Genomic DNA, 15,301 nt, shown 5'->3' with positions numbered 1-15,301 from the left:
ATAGCCGGTTTCTGGTGTGCTGGCTTGTTTTGTTATAGCTACAAAATTAATTGTGAAAATCAATATCTTACCACAAGTAGTTCATAAGAGCAAGAAATAGAATCTGAAAACACGCGTTAGAAAATCTAATGTGATATATGTTTTGTGGCTCTTGTTTTCGGTGTGGTAATAGTACTGTGATTGGTAACCTTGTAATCATGAAATAGGTCCAATGTTTAGGGGTGTGCGAATACAGAATACTACTTTAGATTCAAATATCGAGTCCAATCAAGAAAGCAAAACCGAATATCAAATCGAAGATCAGATATGTTTTCACCAAATTTAATGCTTATTAATTTCGAGCGAGAAAATACAGTACTACACACGTCTCCTAGCATTAATAGCAAGAATATAGCCAGATTTATCAGTAACATAGGTACATAGAAAAAAAGGTAAACAGTACGGTGTGCTCTTATTAAAGGTTGGAAGGTAGAAGAGCGCTGAATTGCCCATGAAACGAACACAGGCGGAAAGGACAGAAAAAGACGCTCACATGTCGAACCAACTAACCCAACGGCTCACGCTTCTACAGCTTATTTAAGGCAAAACCGAATTAGTATGAACTATGTCATCAGAAAACCGAACTATGTCATCACTAATTACCGCTCAGTTCTAGTATATGGAGGCCTGGAAAATATTTTCTCTATCGATAGAATAACTGTCGAATCAAGCGCATTGTTTCCTCTTAAACTAATGAATTAGTTACGTTCTCTTGTACGGAATACTAATGAGGTGCTGAGTTTAATAGTGGACCTGTGTTTCGCGACAATCTTCTATTTATTGCACAGAAAGTTTTGCTTTCCAGTTTTTCTCCAAAATGCAGAAGGCCTATTCTAACTTTACGGCAGGGGGGTTAGACCAATCTGCGCGACAGACGAAAGGACTGCGCATCACGTCACTCTAGTAGCCGGCGCGGGCAGTGAAGAGCAGGCGCCGTAGACGCCGTTTCATTGTCAGCTTCGGCGTGATTTGCCACCTGTCAAAGATTCTGAAATGTGCAGGCTCATGGCAAGTTCGCGCGACGCTCCCCCTCCCCTCTTGTTGATCCGCCGCCCGCGCTGATACTTGCAACCAGCCCCCCCTACCCCCATGACACTTTCTCGCCAAACCTGCGGAATCCAAACCTAAGCTTGTGACGGGTTGCTCGAAGCTACAAAAAGAAATGTTTGAAAATTGGAAAACCGCCACTTCAACTACTGAGGGTGGTATTCTTCATAAATGCATGCCATCGCGGAATGCTTGCCGCTAGTATGCTCATACAGGTGGCTCATCTCGCTGGCGGCAAAATACGAAAACACCCGTGTACTTAGATTTAGGTGTACGTAAAAGAACCGCAGGAGGTCCGAATTTCCGGAGTCTCCCACTACTGCGTGCCTCATAAACAGATCGTGGTTCTGGCACGTAAAACCCCATAATTTAATTATTTTTTTTCACGTGGATCATCATGTGATATGGCCTGAGGTCACGCGTGCGGGTTAGCTTGACGACTGTTGAAGCAGCGCGAAGTTCGTCACCGCCAATCCAACACAATCTGCGTGCCTGTCGGCGGATAATCGGCCCGATCGTTGCACTTAACGAAACAAGCGCTGCTTTTCATGCCGTTGCCTTTTTCCGGGTCGCGTTAGCATTCGGTCGGTCCTGCCGACCCGGACGAACCTTGTACCGACAGAGGCGACCGACGCGGTGCCGCTCAACAAATTGCGGCGTTCTGGCGGTGTGTGCGAACCCCTCATCGGGACGACATTCGGGGAGGGCCCACAGGGACAAAGTCAGCCTTCGCATCAGCCGGGGCGGTTTATCCGCGACGCCCTCGGCTCTCCTTTTGCGCCGAAGGCGAAGTGAAGCACGTGCTTGGGCGGCATCTCACGAGGGGCTCAGCGGCGCACTCGGCAAGTGGTACTGCACGCGTCTATACATCGAATATTCGAATAATCCAGTGATACGTATTCGATTCATGAATCGAATTATTAGAACGCTCGCTATTCAATTCGACTCGGTGACATTTGATATTTGCACACCCCTAGCGATTATTTACATCGCCTTAACAGTTCTGTGAGGTTGCATTTACCTGCAGAGAAGTTTTCGGCGCCATGAATCACAGCTAAATAATATCAAAATCACGCTTTTACCCTGTATGGTCCAGGATGAGGCTTTATACTGTGCTAACGGAATAAAAAGATGCCGCCTCGAGATCTCCTTCCTCGTTCGTGTCAATGTTCGTATGCTCAGTGCTTAGTACTGACATCGCTTCGGATGTTACCCTGAAAGCTAAACGTCCCAATGAGAGGAGAGTTACACCGCGTTGAACATTTATGTTTAGCTGTGGGCGCTTGCAGCCAGTGGTTGTTCGATGTAACAATGAAACCAATGCAACTGTAGTGCCGTTTATTTGGTGTGGTCCGGCTTGCGGTAAGGCTTAGGAGATTTACTGTCATCCAATACCGCGCACTCCAGGGTGCTGGAGAATAGAGTCGCAACCCTCTGATTAAAAAATGGCCCCTTGAAATCTTCTCAACATGCTTTGTAGCATTCAACTACTCTTTGCATATTCTTTTTATACATTACTCCATCAGCCCGCGCAAGCATTTTTGGTTTAAGGGAGACTCTTTGGCGAGCCTCGTTACAATTGGCAAGAACATCAAAGCAATAAGAGCGTCCATTCTTGCCAACAAGGAGCATAGAACATCAATGGCACCCAAGGTCCGAGAAACCTCTCGTAAACTCAGAGACCTGGCAACGAGCTATGGTAGCTTAATTGCTTTATTAGCATCACGAAGGTTGGCCGGCCTGCACTCACGAATTTTCTGCACTGTAAGTCCGGACGCCAAGACTGCGTACTATGGCGGACGGTCAGGTGTGCAGCCGTCGTGGCCTACGAGTTGCCGCTGTCGTGTGGCAAACCCTATGTAGCAAACTAGAGGCTGTGTCAATGATTGGGACCACGAGCATGAACTTTCAACAAAGTTCTTAGGGAACATGTGCATTGCCGCGCCTGCAAGCGTAAAATAATAATATTATTAGTGCGGAAGAGCGGGAACGGCTCGGACATTTTATATACAGAATAGCTGCAAGAATAGATTATGGATATGTATGTTTCACTTCTCAGTACGTGACTCATTGTCATGATGCACCTGTTAACTGCGTGTTCATAGTTAAGTCTTGCGGAATTTTTCAAAATCGCCTGTGGCAGGTAGCATAATTCTTATCGTTGAGTTGGATTATTCTTCGAGGCGGACATTAGTATCACGAGAAATCGAAACATATATTAAACTAATGAACAAACATTTACTAATGGGCTTCTTAGTTAATTACTTTACGACACATATTGCAATTTTCGAATTATGGCTGGAGGGTTTGCAAGACGCATCCACTTGAAATGAATTTCCAGGATGACACCAGTTGCGAGATATTTCCCAAATTGTGGGACGCAATACATCGGCGTTACACTTAGTTTTGTGCTTCAATGTATAAAACAGCGTTTGGTAAAAAAGTAAGTGGAACAACACTGCATTTTTACGGCGAGTTTGATGGCCCATATCTCCTAACTGGTGTCATTCTCGAAATTAATTCCGAGTGGACACGCCGGACAAGCTCACAGGCTACAATTCGTAAATTGCAAAGTGTCCTGAAGTAATTAACTAAGAACTTCATTAGTAAATTTTTGTTATTTAGTTGAATATGTGTTTCGATTTCTAGTTCATCTAATGCCCGCCTCATCAAATAGCCCAGTTCAATGATAAGAATTATGCTACCTGCCACAGGCGATTTCTAAAAATTCCGCAACACTTAAAAATGAACACCCTGTATATATGATCTATGCACCGGGTGGTGAATAAATTAGTTGACACTGGCCCTCGTTCTTGTGTTCGTTTTCTGTTTTATGTGCGCCTGAGCCCGCTTGCTAAACAAATAGTTCTTTAGCTTACAAATCGGCACCAGCAAATAACGTTATGACGGAGAGCAGAAAATTATATAACACTGATTTGGCATTTAAATTGTAAGAAAGCTTATGAGAAGGAACCAATGGCGAACGAGGGTTGACCAATACGGGACACTTTTCGTTCAGCGTAATTCCGATGATTCAGCGAAAGTGCATCTTTCCGATTTATTTCCAATAAATGATGAGACATAACAAACGCAGATTTCCATTCTACTGCGCACGCAGCAGTTATCATCCTCAAAAAGAGAACCGGTGGTGCTGTCGACTTCATCAGGATAAACGTCGAAGCAGATGCAAGTGTCATTACGAAACGTTTTCAATTTACGGTGAGGTTACCACCGTAAATTCACTCAGCACCGTTCATCACTTGTGCTGAGTGAACAAAAACTCATTATCGGGAGAAACAGCGAGAAGTGGGTAACTGGCTTTACACTTTCTTAAAGGGAACCTTTCTTTTCCAATTTCCTGGAGTATTGCTTTCGTCGTCGTTTCCTCGCTGTAGATATTTGTGGTTACATCCTGGGTCACTGAGTCGAAGCCCAAACTGGAAACATCAGCACTGGGTATGTGTCTATTCTTGGATGATTCCCCAGAATGGATCTGCCGCTGTGACAGGAGAGGTTTGAAACCTTCAATATCTTAACTCGATTAGCATTCTTAGGGTATTTCGCGCACTTTTCGGGGGCCGACTATCTATCTATCTATCTATTACAGCGAAAGCTGTATATGGCTAGGCGAAACGGAAAACCGTTCGTCCCATGTTTCGCTAAACGTCTCCATTGGCTGCGCCGTCAGTTACGTCGTTCTCTACGTCGCACCCAAGCGCGCGCGCCATTGGCAGCGCCATTAGTGACGTCGTTAGCGAACGCGTTCCCGCCATTACCACGTTGACGTTGCTCTGCCCGCAACGCCGTCTCCTCGGCTCGCCGTTGTCGCATGCGTTCGATATCTCGAGTTAGCTCGGCGTCGTTGTTAGCAGCATCCTCCCGCCATTGGCGCTTGCGTTCCACTAGATACACAAACATGTAACCAATAATTGAGAAACGCTTCAATACAGCTTCGGGATTAACCCACTGCTAAACACCAGGGCCACACGTTTCAGCTTCGCTGGTTAACCATCTGTACGGAGTGCTTGGGCGGCGTTTTTTATGTATCGATCTACCTATCTATCTATCTATCCATAGTCTCCTTCGCTAACCGTTTTCCCGCCAAAGTGTATCACTAGGTAGTCCATGGTCGAATGACTAGCGTATGAGGCGGATGTGCTGAGGGTACGTAACTCGAAACGAGCCGCTGGGCCAACCTGGGTCAATGGATATGCGGCCCTTCGTACCTTTTTGGCGCTTTTCAAGGAAACTCATTGACGCCACCGTGGACCATGAAATGCGGCACTGGGCATGCTGCAAAGCTTTTTGCCGCGTTTGAGTGAACCATCTTGGCACCGACTTGGAGCACTGAATATGTGCCACTCGATATGCGCTGCTCTTCAGTGAACCTCTTTGATACCTCCTTGAGTCACTTGGTATGTGCTAGTAGAAGTGTGTCGCTGTTCAACAAATCTTTTGACGTTAACTTCGGCAACTAAGCATGTGCCGCTCTAAACTGGCACTAATGATCCTTGAAATGTCTCCTATGATCGGCGCTGTGAAATTCATGCCACGCGTGGACTTTACAAGGTCGCCGCTGTGAAATTCGTGCCACGCGTAGACTTTACAAGGTCGCCGCTAGAAGGCTGTAGGAAAGCAATAGAACAGCACCGCTGCATACACGTTTTGGCATTGGCAATGCAGTGTGTCACTTCATTGCTTCAATGTTACTCGCATTAACCTCGAGATTCGTCATCAGATGGGTTCTGGCGGATTTTTTGTACAGTTTCATATGTGCCCTAATTATCTGTACATAAAACTCTCATCAACACAATTCCAGACGTCGTGCATGGCCTTCTCCCTCGCGACGCGGACACCTAACTGGCGCAAGCAATGAGGCGGTGCTCGTCTCATCCACTAGTGCTAATATCTCGCTTTCCAACTTCGCGTCATTTAGACTCCAACGTTGTCACGAATTTGTTTGTTTCTTCTTTTCTTTCCACAACAAAGGTGAACTTCGCTACCAGCTAAGCGACAGCGACAGCACTCACATTCTAACGGATACCGCCTTTGCAGTAAAGGCTCGTAAGGCGGCGTCTTCATTAAAAATAAAGGTGAGAATACACACAGAACATTCATTTGTTACTGCAATAGAAATACTAGTTTCCACAACTGCTGTGTGCCTGGCAAATCGCCTTACTGCATAGTAGTTAGTGACGTGAAAGTACAAAGTAAACTCCTAATATTGACTATTCTTTGTACTTGTACGCTACTTCAAAAACTTAAAATGGGTGCTACTCGCAGCGTACCTTTCGTACTTCTGAAGAGTACTTCACTGCTCCTTTCAGTATGTAAACATGGGCTATTCCTTGTCTTGTGTTCAGTCAATATCTATTGGGGCTTCGCCCGGTCAGATCTCTGAGTGTCTGCCTTTCACATTTTCTATTATTGATACCAACATTGTGTGAAAAAAAAAGTTCGTAATCCTCTTGAAAATGTTCATTTCTTTAGTGGGGATAATTCAATTTCCTTGCACTTGTGATCATACACTTGAATGTGTAAATGTTTAAACCGAATAATATAAAATGTTTAATCATTAATGTGACGCAAAGAAATAGTGCGTATTTTTTATTATCTGACCGAAAAGCGTTGTTGTGTATTTTCGATTACATACACGTTACTCAGCAACCGATGTAGCTGGTTCTTTAAAGGGTTAGTGATCTTTTTTATTTGCACTATTTCCTAGGAACCTCACATGAAATACGTAAGAATTATAACTCATCCTAAGGTGTTGCTATGATGTTGACAACTCGTTTTTTACACACTCTCATGCATACATTTATATTCATGTATAACTATTTTTACTGGACATGTCCAAGAATTGTATTACTTTTGTCTGTTGGTCAGGAATAACGATTGGATATTTTAAAATATTTGTGCTTCGGAGACCTCCTTTGCCACGAAAATGATGCATCATTGCACCATTTTCTTATTAAGAACAATGAGCCGTTCTATCTTGGCGCATAGATTTCGGTCGATAAATATGAGGATTAACCCTGCGCTGAACAGGTGTATAAAAATGTCACAGTTTCGCCCTAAGGGCGAAGCGATGAATGCGATAGCAACACAGCAATGTCATACGAAGTAAGGTGAGCGGCTTTGGTAGCAATATGAATTGTAGTAAACATGAGCTGATTAAGTAAGCAGGTGTGCTGCGGCGTAAGTAGACCGACATGAAGAGAGACTCGATGACCACGAGAAGGCGCGTGTGAAACGGTGGTGTTGATGAGAAGCGCTTCCCGTGGGCAGCGCGTGCGAAGGGACACACTTGTAGCGCTGCACTGCCGACCCGGGCAGCATTGCATGTGCAGCGTGCGTTGGAAAATGTGGCCCGACTAACTGATTGAAGAAGCGTGGTGTGAGCGCGCACAAACAAACATGAATAGATCACACTGAATGACTGCAGACAACAACCGTCAAAACGCTGGCAGCGAGCGGATATATACGCCGCAGGAGCGGGCGAAGGTACGTGCGGTCTATCGCTTCAGCGGAAACTGAGCGGCGAATGCGCATAAAGGTCAGAGCCGTGTGGAGATAAGAGACGGTGCGGTCGAACGAACGACGAGCGCGGTTGTTGGCAGCGTAGAAGTGCGCCCCCCCCCCCCCCCCCCCCGCTCCTTCCGGCGCTGGCTTCCCGCTTCCTTGCTTGCGCTTGGGAGAGATAAGAGACTGTGCGGACGAGCGACGAGCGCGGTTGTTGGCAGAGAAGTGCCGGCGCTGGCTTTCCGCTTCCTTGCTTGCGCGTGGGAGATTGAGTGCGTTCGCTCTCCGTGATAGCGCGCGTCCCCGCACGCTGCCTCTGGGGCATACGGCGCGCGGCGAACATTTTATCTATACGGAACCTCACGGCGACGCCGACGGCGACGGCAGAAATCCGGTTGAAGTGTCCATATAATTGCTATCGCAATAAAACTTGAAGGACGCTTAAGCTTCGCCTTCAAGAGTGGAACGCGATAGCATTCAAAGATGCCTGACTTCTTCTCACGCTTCCCGGCAACCGCAGCTTATGTAACGGTAATCTTTACCGAGAACCGCTGGTGGCGAACGCTATGCACGAAGGCGAGCTTTCTGGCAGAAACGCGGCCTCTTGCGTGGGCCGATCTTCTCTTATTTTTTGGCGCGTTTAATATTTCAGGCTGAGAAGATTTAACATAAAAGACATGCGCTGTCGGTGTTTTGTTTCATGACAATTGTTTGTGAGCTGTAATTCTCAAAATTCCGAGGAATACCTTTGTCAAGAATGTTGAGTAACACGAGAACAAGGTGAGAGCAGGAGCCAACGTTTCGACAAGTGGACTTGGTTCTTCAAGGCGACATATGCTCTCCTCGGCACAGTATTTAAGGTAGGGTTCTTCTAAAGGGGAGAGAAGGTAAGTCGGGTGGGTGTGGTAACGAGCGCGAGCGTGTTAGCGGCGAGGGTGTAGAATTCAAAAGAAAGATAATGTGCTACTGATAGTCCATGGAGGAATTTGAGGCAGCGCGTTGTGTTAGCCTGTTGACGTGTCATTGTAGGTTCCTCTTTTCGTGTAAGGGGCCAGGACGACGGGGACGGGGGGGGGGGGGGGGGCGATATCTGTTCCGCTGTAGGTCAATGAACTATCGTGTCAGACAGGGAGAATCAAAGTAGCGGCAGCAAAATGGTGCTCGTGATAACAAACATAGAAAAACAACGACGAAAAGGAAACGGTGGAGGGAGCAAATATATAAATAAAAGAACGAAAGCCATAAGTGAAAACAAAGGGAGGTTGGCATATTACTGACAATTTAATAATGAAAAACAAAAATGAAACTAAGCAACTCAATCAAAAGTAACTAACTGCTGTCGCCTATACTTGGAAGTTTAGCCCAGCGAATAGATTCTAAAGCTCCCTTTGAAACGTCCATGCCTATTGGTTGCAATGTGTTGAACTTATGGATGAGGTACGATTCTCTATTTTCTGCCTCGCGTAGAACGAAAATTTCACTAGTATGTAGAGTTTAAGTTCATCAAGGTTATGGCCTGGTTGGTTGAAATGCTCGGCGACTGCTTTGAGAAGCTTTTTTTTAGCTGTGTCCGCGCGATGTCCATTTAACCTCATGATCATTGATATTCCCGTTTCGCCGACATATTGCTTCTTACAGAAGGAACAGTCAAGCATATAACTTACATCGGAGCTAGTACAAGTAAAGCTAGTTTTCACTTCGTGTGTTTAGCTATTTGCGGTGTTTTTAATTTTAAGGTCACCTTGAAAGTACCTGCAGGTTTTGCGCGTGGGGCGATAACATGCTTTTATTACGGGGGAATGATGTTGGCTCACTTTGGATGCACTAAAATGTCTTTAAAGTTTCCATTGCGCTGATAGGTAACCCTTAGTGCATCTGGCAACGCTTTTCTCAGACGCTCGCTACTTGATAATATTGGGTAGTATTTTCGTAGGATGTTGTTTATGTTTGGGAGGGCATTAGAATATTTTGTTAGAAAGGCTGGTGGTCTATCAGATTCTATTCTGGTGGAGGCTGTTTCTTAGCTAATGCCGACTGCCTCTCTAATCTTGACGCGACATCATAAGCCTGGTCGAGAGGAATTTGTGTATGGTTTCGTTCCTCTAGCGTTACTTTAAGGTAATTTAGGTGGTGGACATAATCGTTGTCTTCGCTACAGATTCTTCTTATTCGTTTTGCTTGTCCGACAAGAATTCCTTGCTTGCAGTGTCGCAGGTGATGACTGGTGTAGTCTAAATACTGCCGGCTATCCGTAGGCTTCCGGTCAAGTGTTGTTCCAAGTTTTCCATTTTCTATGTAAACCGTCGTGTCGACGAAGTAGATCTGACTAGGAGAGTGGTGAGCAGTAAACTTAATACTCGGGTGAAAGCGGTTGAAATGGCTAATTAGGTGGGTTAGCGCGTTTCTGCTGTATTCCCATATTATGAATATGTCGTCAATGTAACGCAGGTAAGTGTGGGGTTAAAAGGGTATGGTTTTATCAGGTTTCCTTCAAGCTGTCCCATGAAAATGTTGGCATACATAGGAGCAAATGATGTTGCCATGCTTGTGCCGAAAGTTTTTAGGTCGTGAATAGAATCGAATTCTAAATAGTGGATTGTCAGAACTGGAGAAGTGACGGGTAAACTTCAGGAGGGCTCGCTTGAGGATTGACTGCGAGGTGCTTCGACACGGCTTCAATTCCTTCCTTCACGGGTAAAGAGCATAAACATCTAAAGTTACTACAATAGCTCATAATTCATTAGAATAGCGCACAAGTGCAACACATTGCAACCAATAGGCATGAACGTTTCAAAGGGAGCTTTAGAATCTATTCGCTATCCTAAACTTCAATGTATAGCCAACAGCACTTGGTTTTCATTGAGTTGCTTCGTTTCTTTTTTTTTTTCATTATTCGATTCGCAATAATGTTCCAAACACCCTTTGCTTTCACTCATTCCTTTCATTATTTTATTTATATTGTTCGGCATAGTTCGGCATAGCTATGCCGACATTCCATGCTCGGCATAGCGCGTAAGCATATATTTGCCCCCCCCCCCCCCCGGTACCCTTTTCTTCTTTTGTTCTCGTTTTTTATCACGAGCACCATTTTTCTGCCGCTACTTGTATTCTCTCTGTCAGACACGATAGTTCACTGACCTCTAGTGAAGCAGATACCGCCCCCCCCCCCCCTCCCCGTCGTCCAGGCACCTTCAACGAAAAGAGGAACCTACAATAACACGACAACCGCCTAACACACCGCGCTGCCTAAAATTCCTACACCGACTATAATACCGCATTACATTTCTTTTCAATTCTACACCCTCGCCGCTAACACACTCTCGCTCGTTACCTCCCCCACCCGCCTCCCCTTCTCTCCTCTTTAGAAGAACCCTACCTACAAACTATACAGTGCCGAGGAGAGCATATGTTGCCTTGAAGAAGACAAGTCCACTTGTCGAAACGTTGGCTCCTGCTCTCACCTTGTTCTCGTGTTACTCATCGTCTTGAATTTCCATCTCCCGCATTCCCTGTGTTTCCCCCCTTTATCATGAATGTAACACAAGGTGTGACTAAATTTAGTGTAGAATGCTGTGTCAATATAAGCCGCATGTACCGCATGGCCTATAGCAAGGCGTAGCATATACATATAACTAAATGCATACGGAAATTTTCGTTCGCGGACAACTCCGCCGACGCCTACACCGGATTTTCTGCGACACGCGGCCCTTAAGATGAAGGTTTAGCTCGAGGGCTCCAATCTAAATACATGGGAAAGGAGAAATCGTTTTTCTCTGCAACCACTGCATAAAATTGTATGACGATTATTGCATTTAAAAGTTGAAATCTAATGACTGTCCGTCGCGAATTTTTATTTGGTTGGTACATTTCTTAATAATATTGACAAAGATCGCAACTTTTCAGAGCACAAAACTGTCAAGTTGGCCACTCTGTATCATGAATCAATGCAAATCGATATAACCATTCTGTGAATTGCCCCTAATAGTACATCCAAAGCGAACAAAATCGATTTATTACATATTGCTCTCATGTGAAAACCCTTGTAAACAATGTAACAAATTCGCGTAATATAGAAATTAAGATTCAATTTTGTCCGTTTGGATGCTCTAATATGCAAATTACAGAACTGCGATATCTGTATTACGTGCAGAGCGACAAATTTGCAAACTTCGTGATTATATTTGTTTCGACCTTAGCAATATTTGAAAATTCTATAAAAACATTCAGGCCCTAAATCGAAATTCCGCTTCCAACAGTCACTAGAATTTACCCGTCTCTCTCAAATGCAACAAATGTTTTTACCATCGGCGGCCCACTGCTTATCTCCGAAGAGAGTTTCGGCGTTTTACGTGCACTCGAATAGTCGGCATCGGAGATGGGCCAGAGCTAAAGCTTCCTTTTAAAATGAACCAGTATAAAATATAGCATCAAAGTGGGAGTATAGATGCCTTGTATGGATTTGATAGTCGTGCTGTGATTGGTATGGTATTGTAGAGTATGTGCAATTGTTTTTGATTGTGGTATACTCATGCACATTATGACGCCCACGCAAGAATAGCGTTATTGTCGATGCTACTGACCGGAATAAGTGGCATTGGTTACGAAGACGGAAACTGGTCTGTCGAGTGTCCTACTGAAACTGATGTGCCTTAATTGCTCTGAAATGGTTTGCAATAGAATCCCGTTATTATCATTTTTTTTTGAAAAGACAGCATGACAGTCCTTTAGCAGTCTGCTAAGCTCATTCGTACTTGAAGCACATCATTGGGTATGTGAACTACCAATCCAAATTATTCATTATTGTTCTATCTTGTGTCGCAAGTTCACCCTTCGTGTCCTCTTTTTTCCACGCGTATCAGGAGGGCACGGATCCTCCTCGTGTGATATTCGAGAAAGGCAACGGCGACCAACAGCGACCTAAAAATGAGTTTCATTGAGAACTAAAAATCATTTTAAGTAGGGCAATCCGTGGCGTGGTCAAGGTCACAGTGAACGCACTCGCTTAAATATCAACAAAACATTAAAGCGAAATGAACTGCGAACGGTGTGTGTTAGCGAAAAGATGCGCGCAGATGATTTTTCCGAAAAAGCAGCTTATTATGAAGACGGGACACAGACGGTAAGTCTCACTTCGCCACTTGATGCAATAGGCCTCTGTTACCTTCCTATTAGTTTTACCAATTCATCTGTTGAGAAATATGGTCTGGGAAACTACGAATCACCGCGCATTCCTTCAAACGAGTGGCCCCCTGTAGGCTGGCAAAATCAATCTTGTCTGTGGTGCCGCGCCCGATGTACAGTGTTTAGCGAGGTTAACTATCGGACTTGTCAACTCATAATAAAATAAAAACAGCGCTAACACTCGGGAGGAGACAAGAAAGAGCACATAGACATTCCGCTGCCTTGTCTGTGTGGTCCTGAACTTCACTTCTCCCGTCTGGCAACGCTCTTGAAATCTCGTCTGGTCTTTTCCACAACTAATTAGCATCATATACGCTACTTCTGACGCACAAGCTGCAAACCTTGTGGCATGTTTCATACGTCTTGTTTCCTTCTTGTGACTCGCTGTGGAACATACATTTTACTGCATGCAAGTGCTGAATAATTGACCAATTTCTATGCACGTTAAGCACTTTGCGTTAAGCCATAAATAATGCTTGAAATGAACGATGACCGGCAACAAGCTTTGCGGATGTAAGCTGCGCACTGAACGAGCACAAAGCGTACTGATGCTGGAGGGCAACAGATGTGCATGCGTTTTCTGAAGAGCAGCTTTTAGACAAACGGTAAGCATGCCGCCTTACATCTCGAATTTCAAACACTTCTCAGCCACTTAAGGCTATGGAACTTCTGAAGAGCTCCAAACACGAGCTCCTTCTAGTTTTTTTTTTTTTTTTTAATTTGCTACAGGATGCGTAGTAAGTGGATGAGTAGTCCTCTACATGTGAAGAGCGCGAACTCTGTGATTACACAGAGCGCGACAATAACTTTTTGGCCAATTATGATGTAATTTCCTTTGCAGGGACTGTTTGCGACAGCTCCTGCGGACGGATTCGTGTCAACGTCTTCTTTCCTTAACACGGACGAGGCTTTCTTCCGGGAAGTCCTCGTGGAAAATCCTCGAGACTGCGTGCTTGGAATATGCTACACCTCAGGAACCACCGGTCTTGCAAAGGGTGTTGTCATCACACACTACGGCTTCGTGGCAAACATGGCAACGGCAGGGTATGCATATGCTAAGGAGCAGATTAGTGGAACATTTCTGTTTTTTCTGAAGTAAAGGCGAAAATTGTGAAGAGCTTTGAGTAAAAACAAGGCGCGGAATTCACTAAGCTCCGCTGTTCGTAAGCAATTTCTTAGCTAAAAAGTTATTACGCTAAGATATGGGCGTAACCGAATTGACCGCGCATTTAACTTACGGTGTCGTTTGAGAGCGAGGAGGAAATAAAGCTCGGAATAAACGACAAAAAATGAAAAAAAGTACGGTCAACTGCTAGCATGATCGCACATCATGCATATGTAGTCGAGCCTATATTCTTACGGCAAATCACTGGCGCACCCGTATTCGACAGCTTCCTTTTCCGGGCGTCTGCTATGGCACGTACACTCTAGCGGCAGAACGCGCGCGGCGCGCCGCCGGCGGCAAAACGAAGCTGCGGCAGGTCGGCCACACCAACCGGCGGCACGCCGCGGCGGCAGTTACGTGACAGCATAGACTCCTCCCCCTTCTAGAACTCTCCGTCAGCTACGTTCGGGAGCTGACGCCTGCAGATGATAGTGCGAAACAAGATTCTGGCTAACACCGGACGCGAGTACGAAACGAGCGGTTGGGCGGGTCCGCATGACACCAGTTTCCTGCGCGCACGTCACGTAAGTGGGCCGCTCTGATTGGTCTCCTTCATCCACTGCACGCGGCAAACCGCAAAAAATCGGTCCAGGAGCGATCCCTGCCGCGGCAACAAAAACCCGTGTCGCGGCTGCTTTCGCGGCGCGCGTCTTGCCGCGGGCGGTGCTCCGCGCGCGTTTTGGTGCTAGTGTGTACGTGCCACTACACTGCAGTGCCGACAAGCTCAACCGCGCTCGCCCGTTCACCGCACCTCCGTCAAAAGAATTGCGGTGAAAGTGCAATTCTTCTATTCCTCTTTCTTCAATTCTTCTATTCTAATATTCCGCTCGCATTTCTGCGAGCGACAGGACAGCTGGACACATGGCGACATATTTGGCGCCGAAAGAGACGCTCAGTCGGAGCAATTGGCGGCCAAGTCTGCCAGGCGCACCCCGCCTGTACGCTTATACATCACCACCACCCTATTACAAAGCTACTAAATGTATTTATTTCGATATTAATTAAGGATTAAGGAATTGAAAACAAAAGTTTCATAATATATACTTCGTATGACCTCAAGGCAAAGGGACCCACCTCCCGTACGTTCATCGGTATGCTATGTGATCGCGCTGCACACTGTTGCAGGTGCAGTTCTAATGCCGCGCATACGCTCACTATCAGCTCCCTCGCCAGCCCGTACCATCTAAGGGGCTAGTTGATGCGTTGTCAAGCGCCAACCGACGACGAAACGCGCGCTCTTTTCGCTTATGATGACTGTCGAGGGCACGGAGAGCTATTAAAGGTAGCCCTAGAAAAGAAATTCAGAAAGAAGCCGTGACTATCAATACTCCAACATTATGACAGAAA

General features: G+C 45.6%; 1 protein-coding gene across 3 annotated transcripts in view; it reads left to right on the top strand.

The window, feature by feature from the left end:
* The window catches only part of LOC119450890 (uncharacterized), a 177,087-nt gene that overhangs the window by 101,354 nt on the left and 60,432 nt on the right, over window positions 1-15,301 (top strand). For all 3 annotated transcript variants that reach the window (XM_037714365.2, XM_037714364.2, XM_037714363.2), the window contains exons 4-5: window positions 6,076-6,179; window positions 13,631-13,833. In XM_037714365.2, the coding sequence (XP_037570293.1) occupies window positions 6,076-6,179; window positions 13,631-13,833 (307 nt within the window). The remainder of the gene's footprint in view (window positions 1-6,075; window positions 6,180-13,630; window positions 13,834-15,301) is intronic.

Source organism: Dermacentor silvarum, chromosome 4, assembly GCF_013339745.2.
Source record: "Dermacentor silvarum isolate Dsil-2018 chromosome 4, BIME_Dsil_1.4, whole genome shotgun sequence".
Lineage (NCBI taxonomy): Eukaryota > Metazoa > Arthropoda > Arachnida > Ixodida > Ixodidae > Dermacentor > Dermacentor silvarum.
This window is presented reverse-complemented; position numbering and strand designations above follow the sequence as displayed.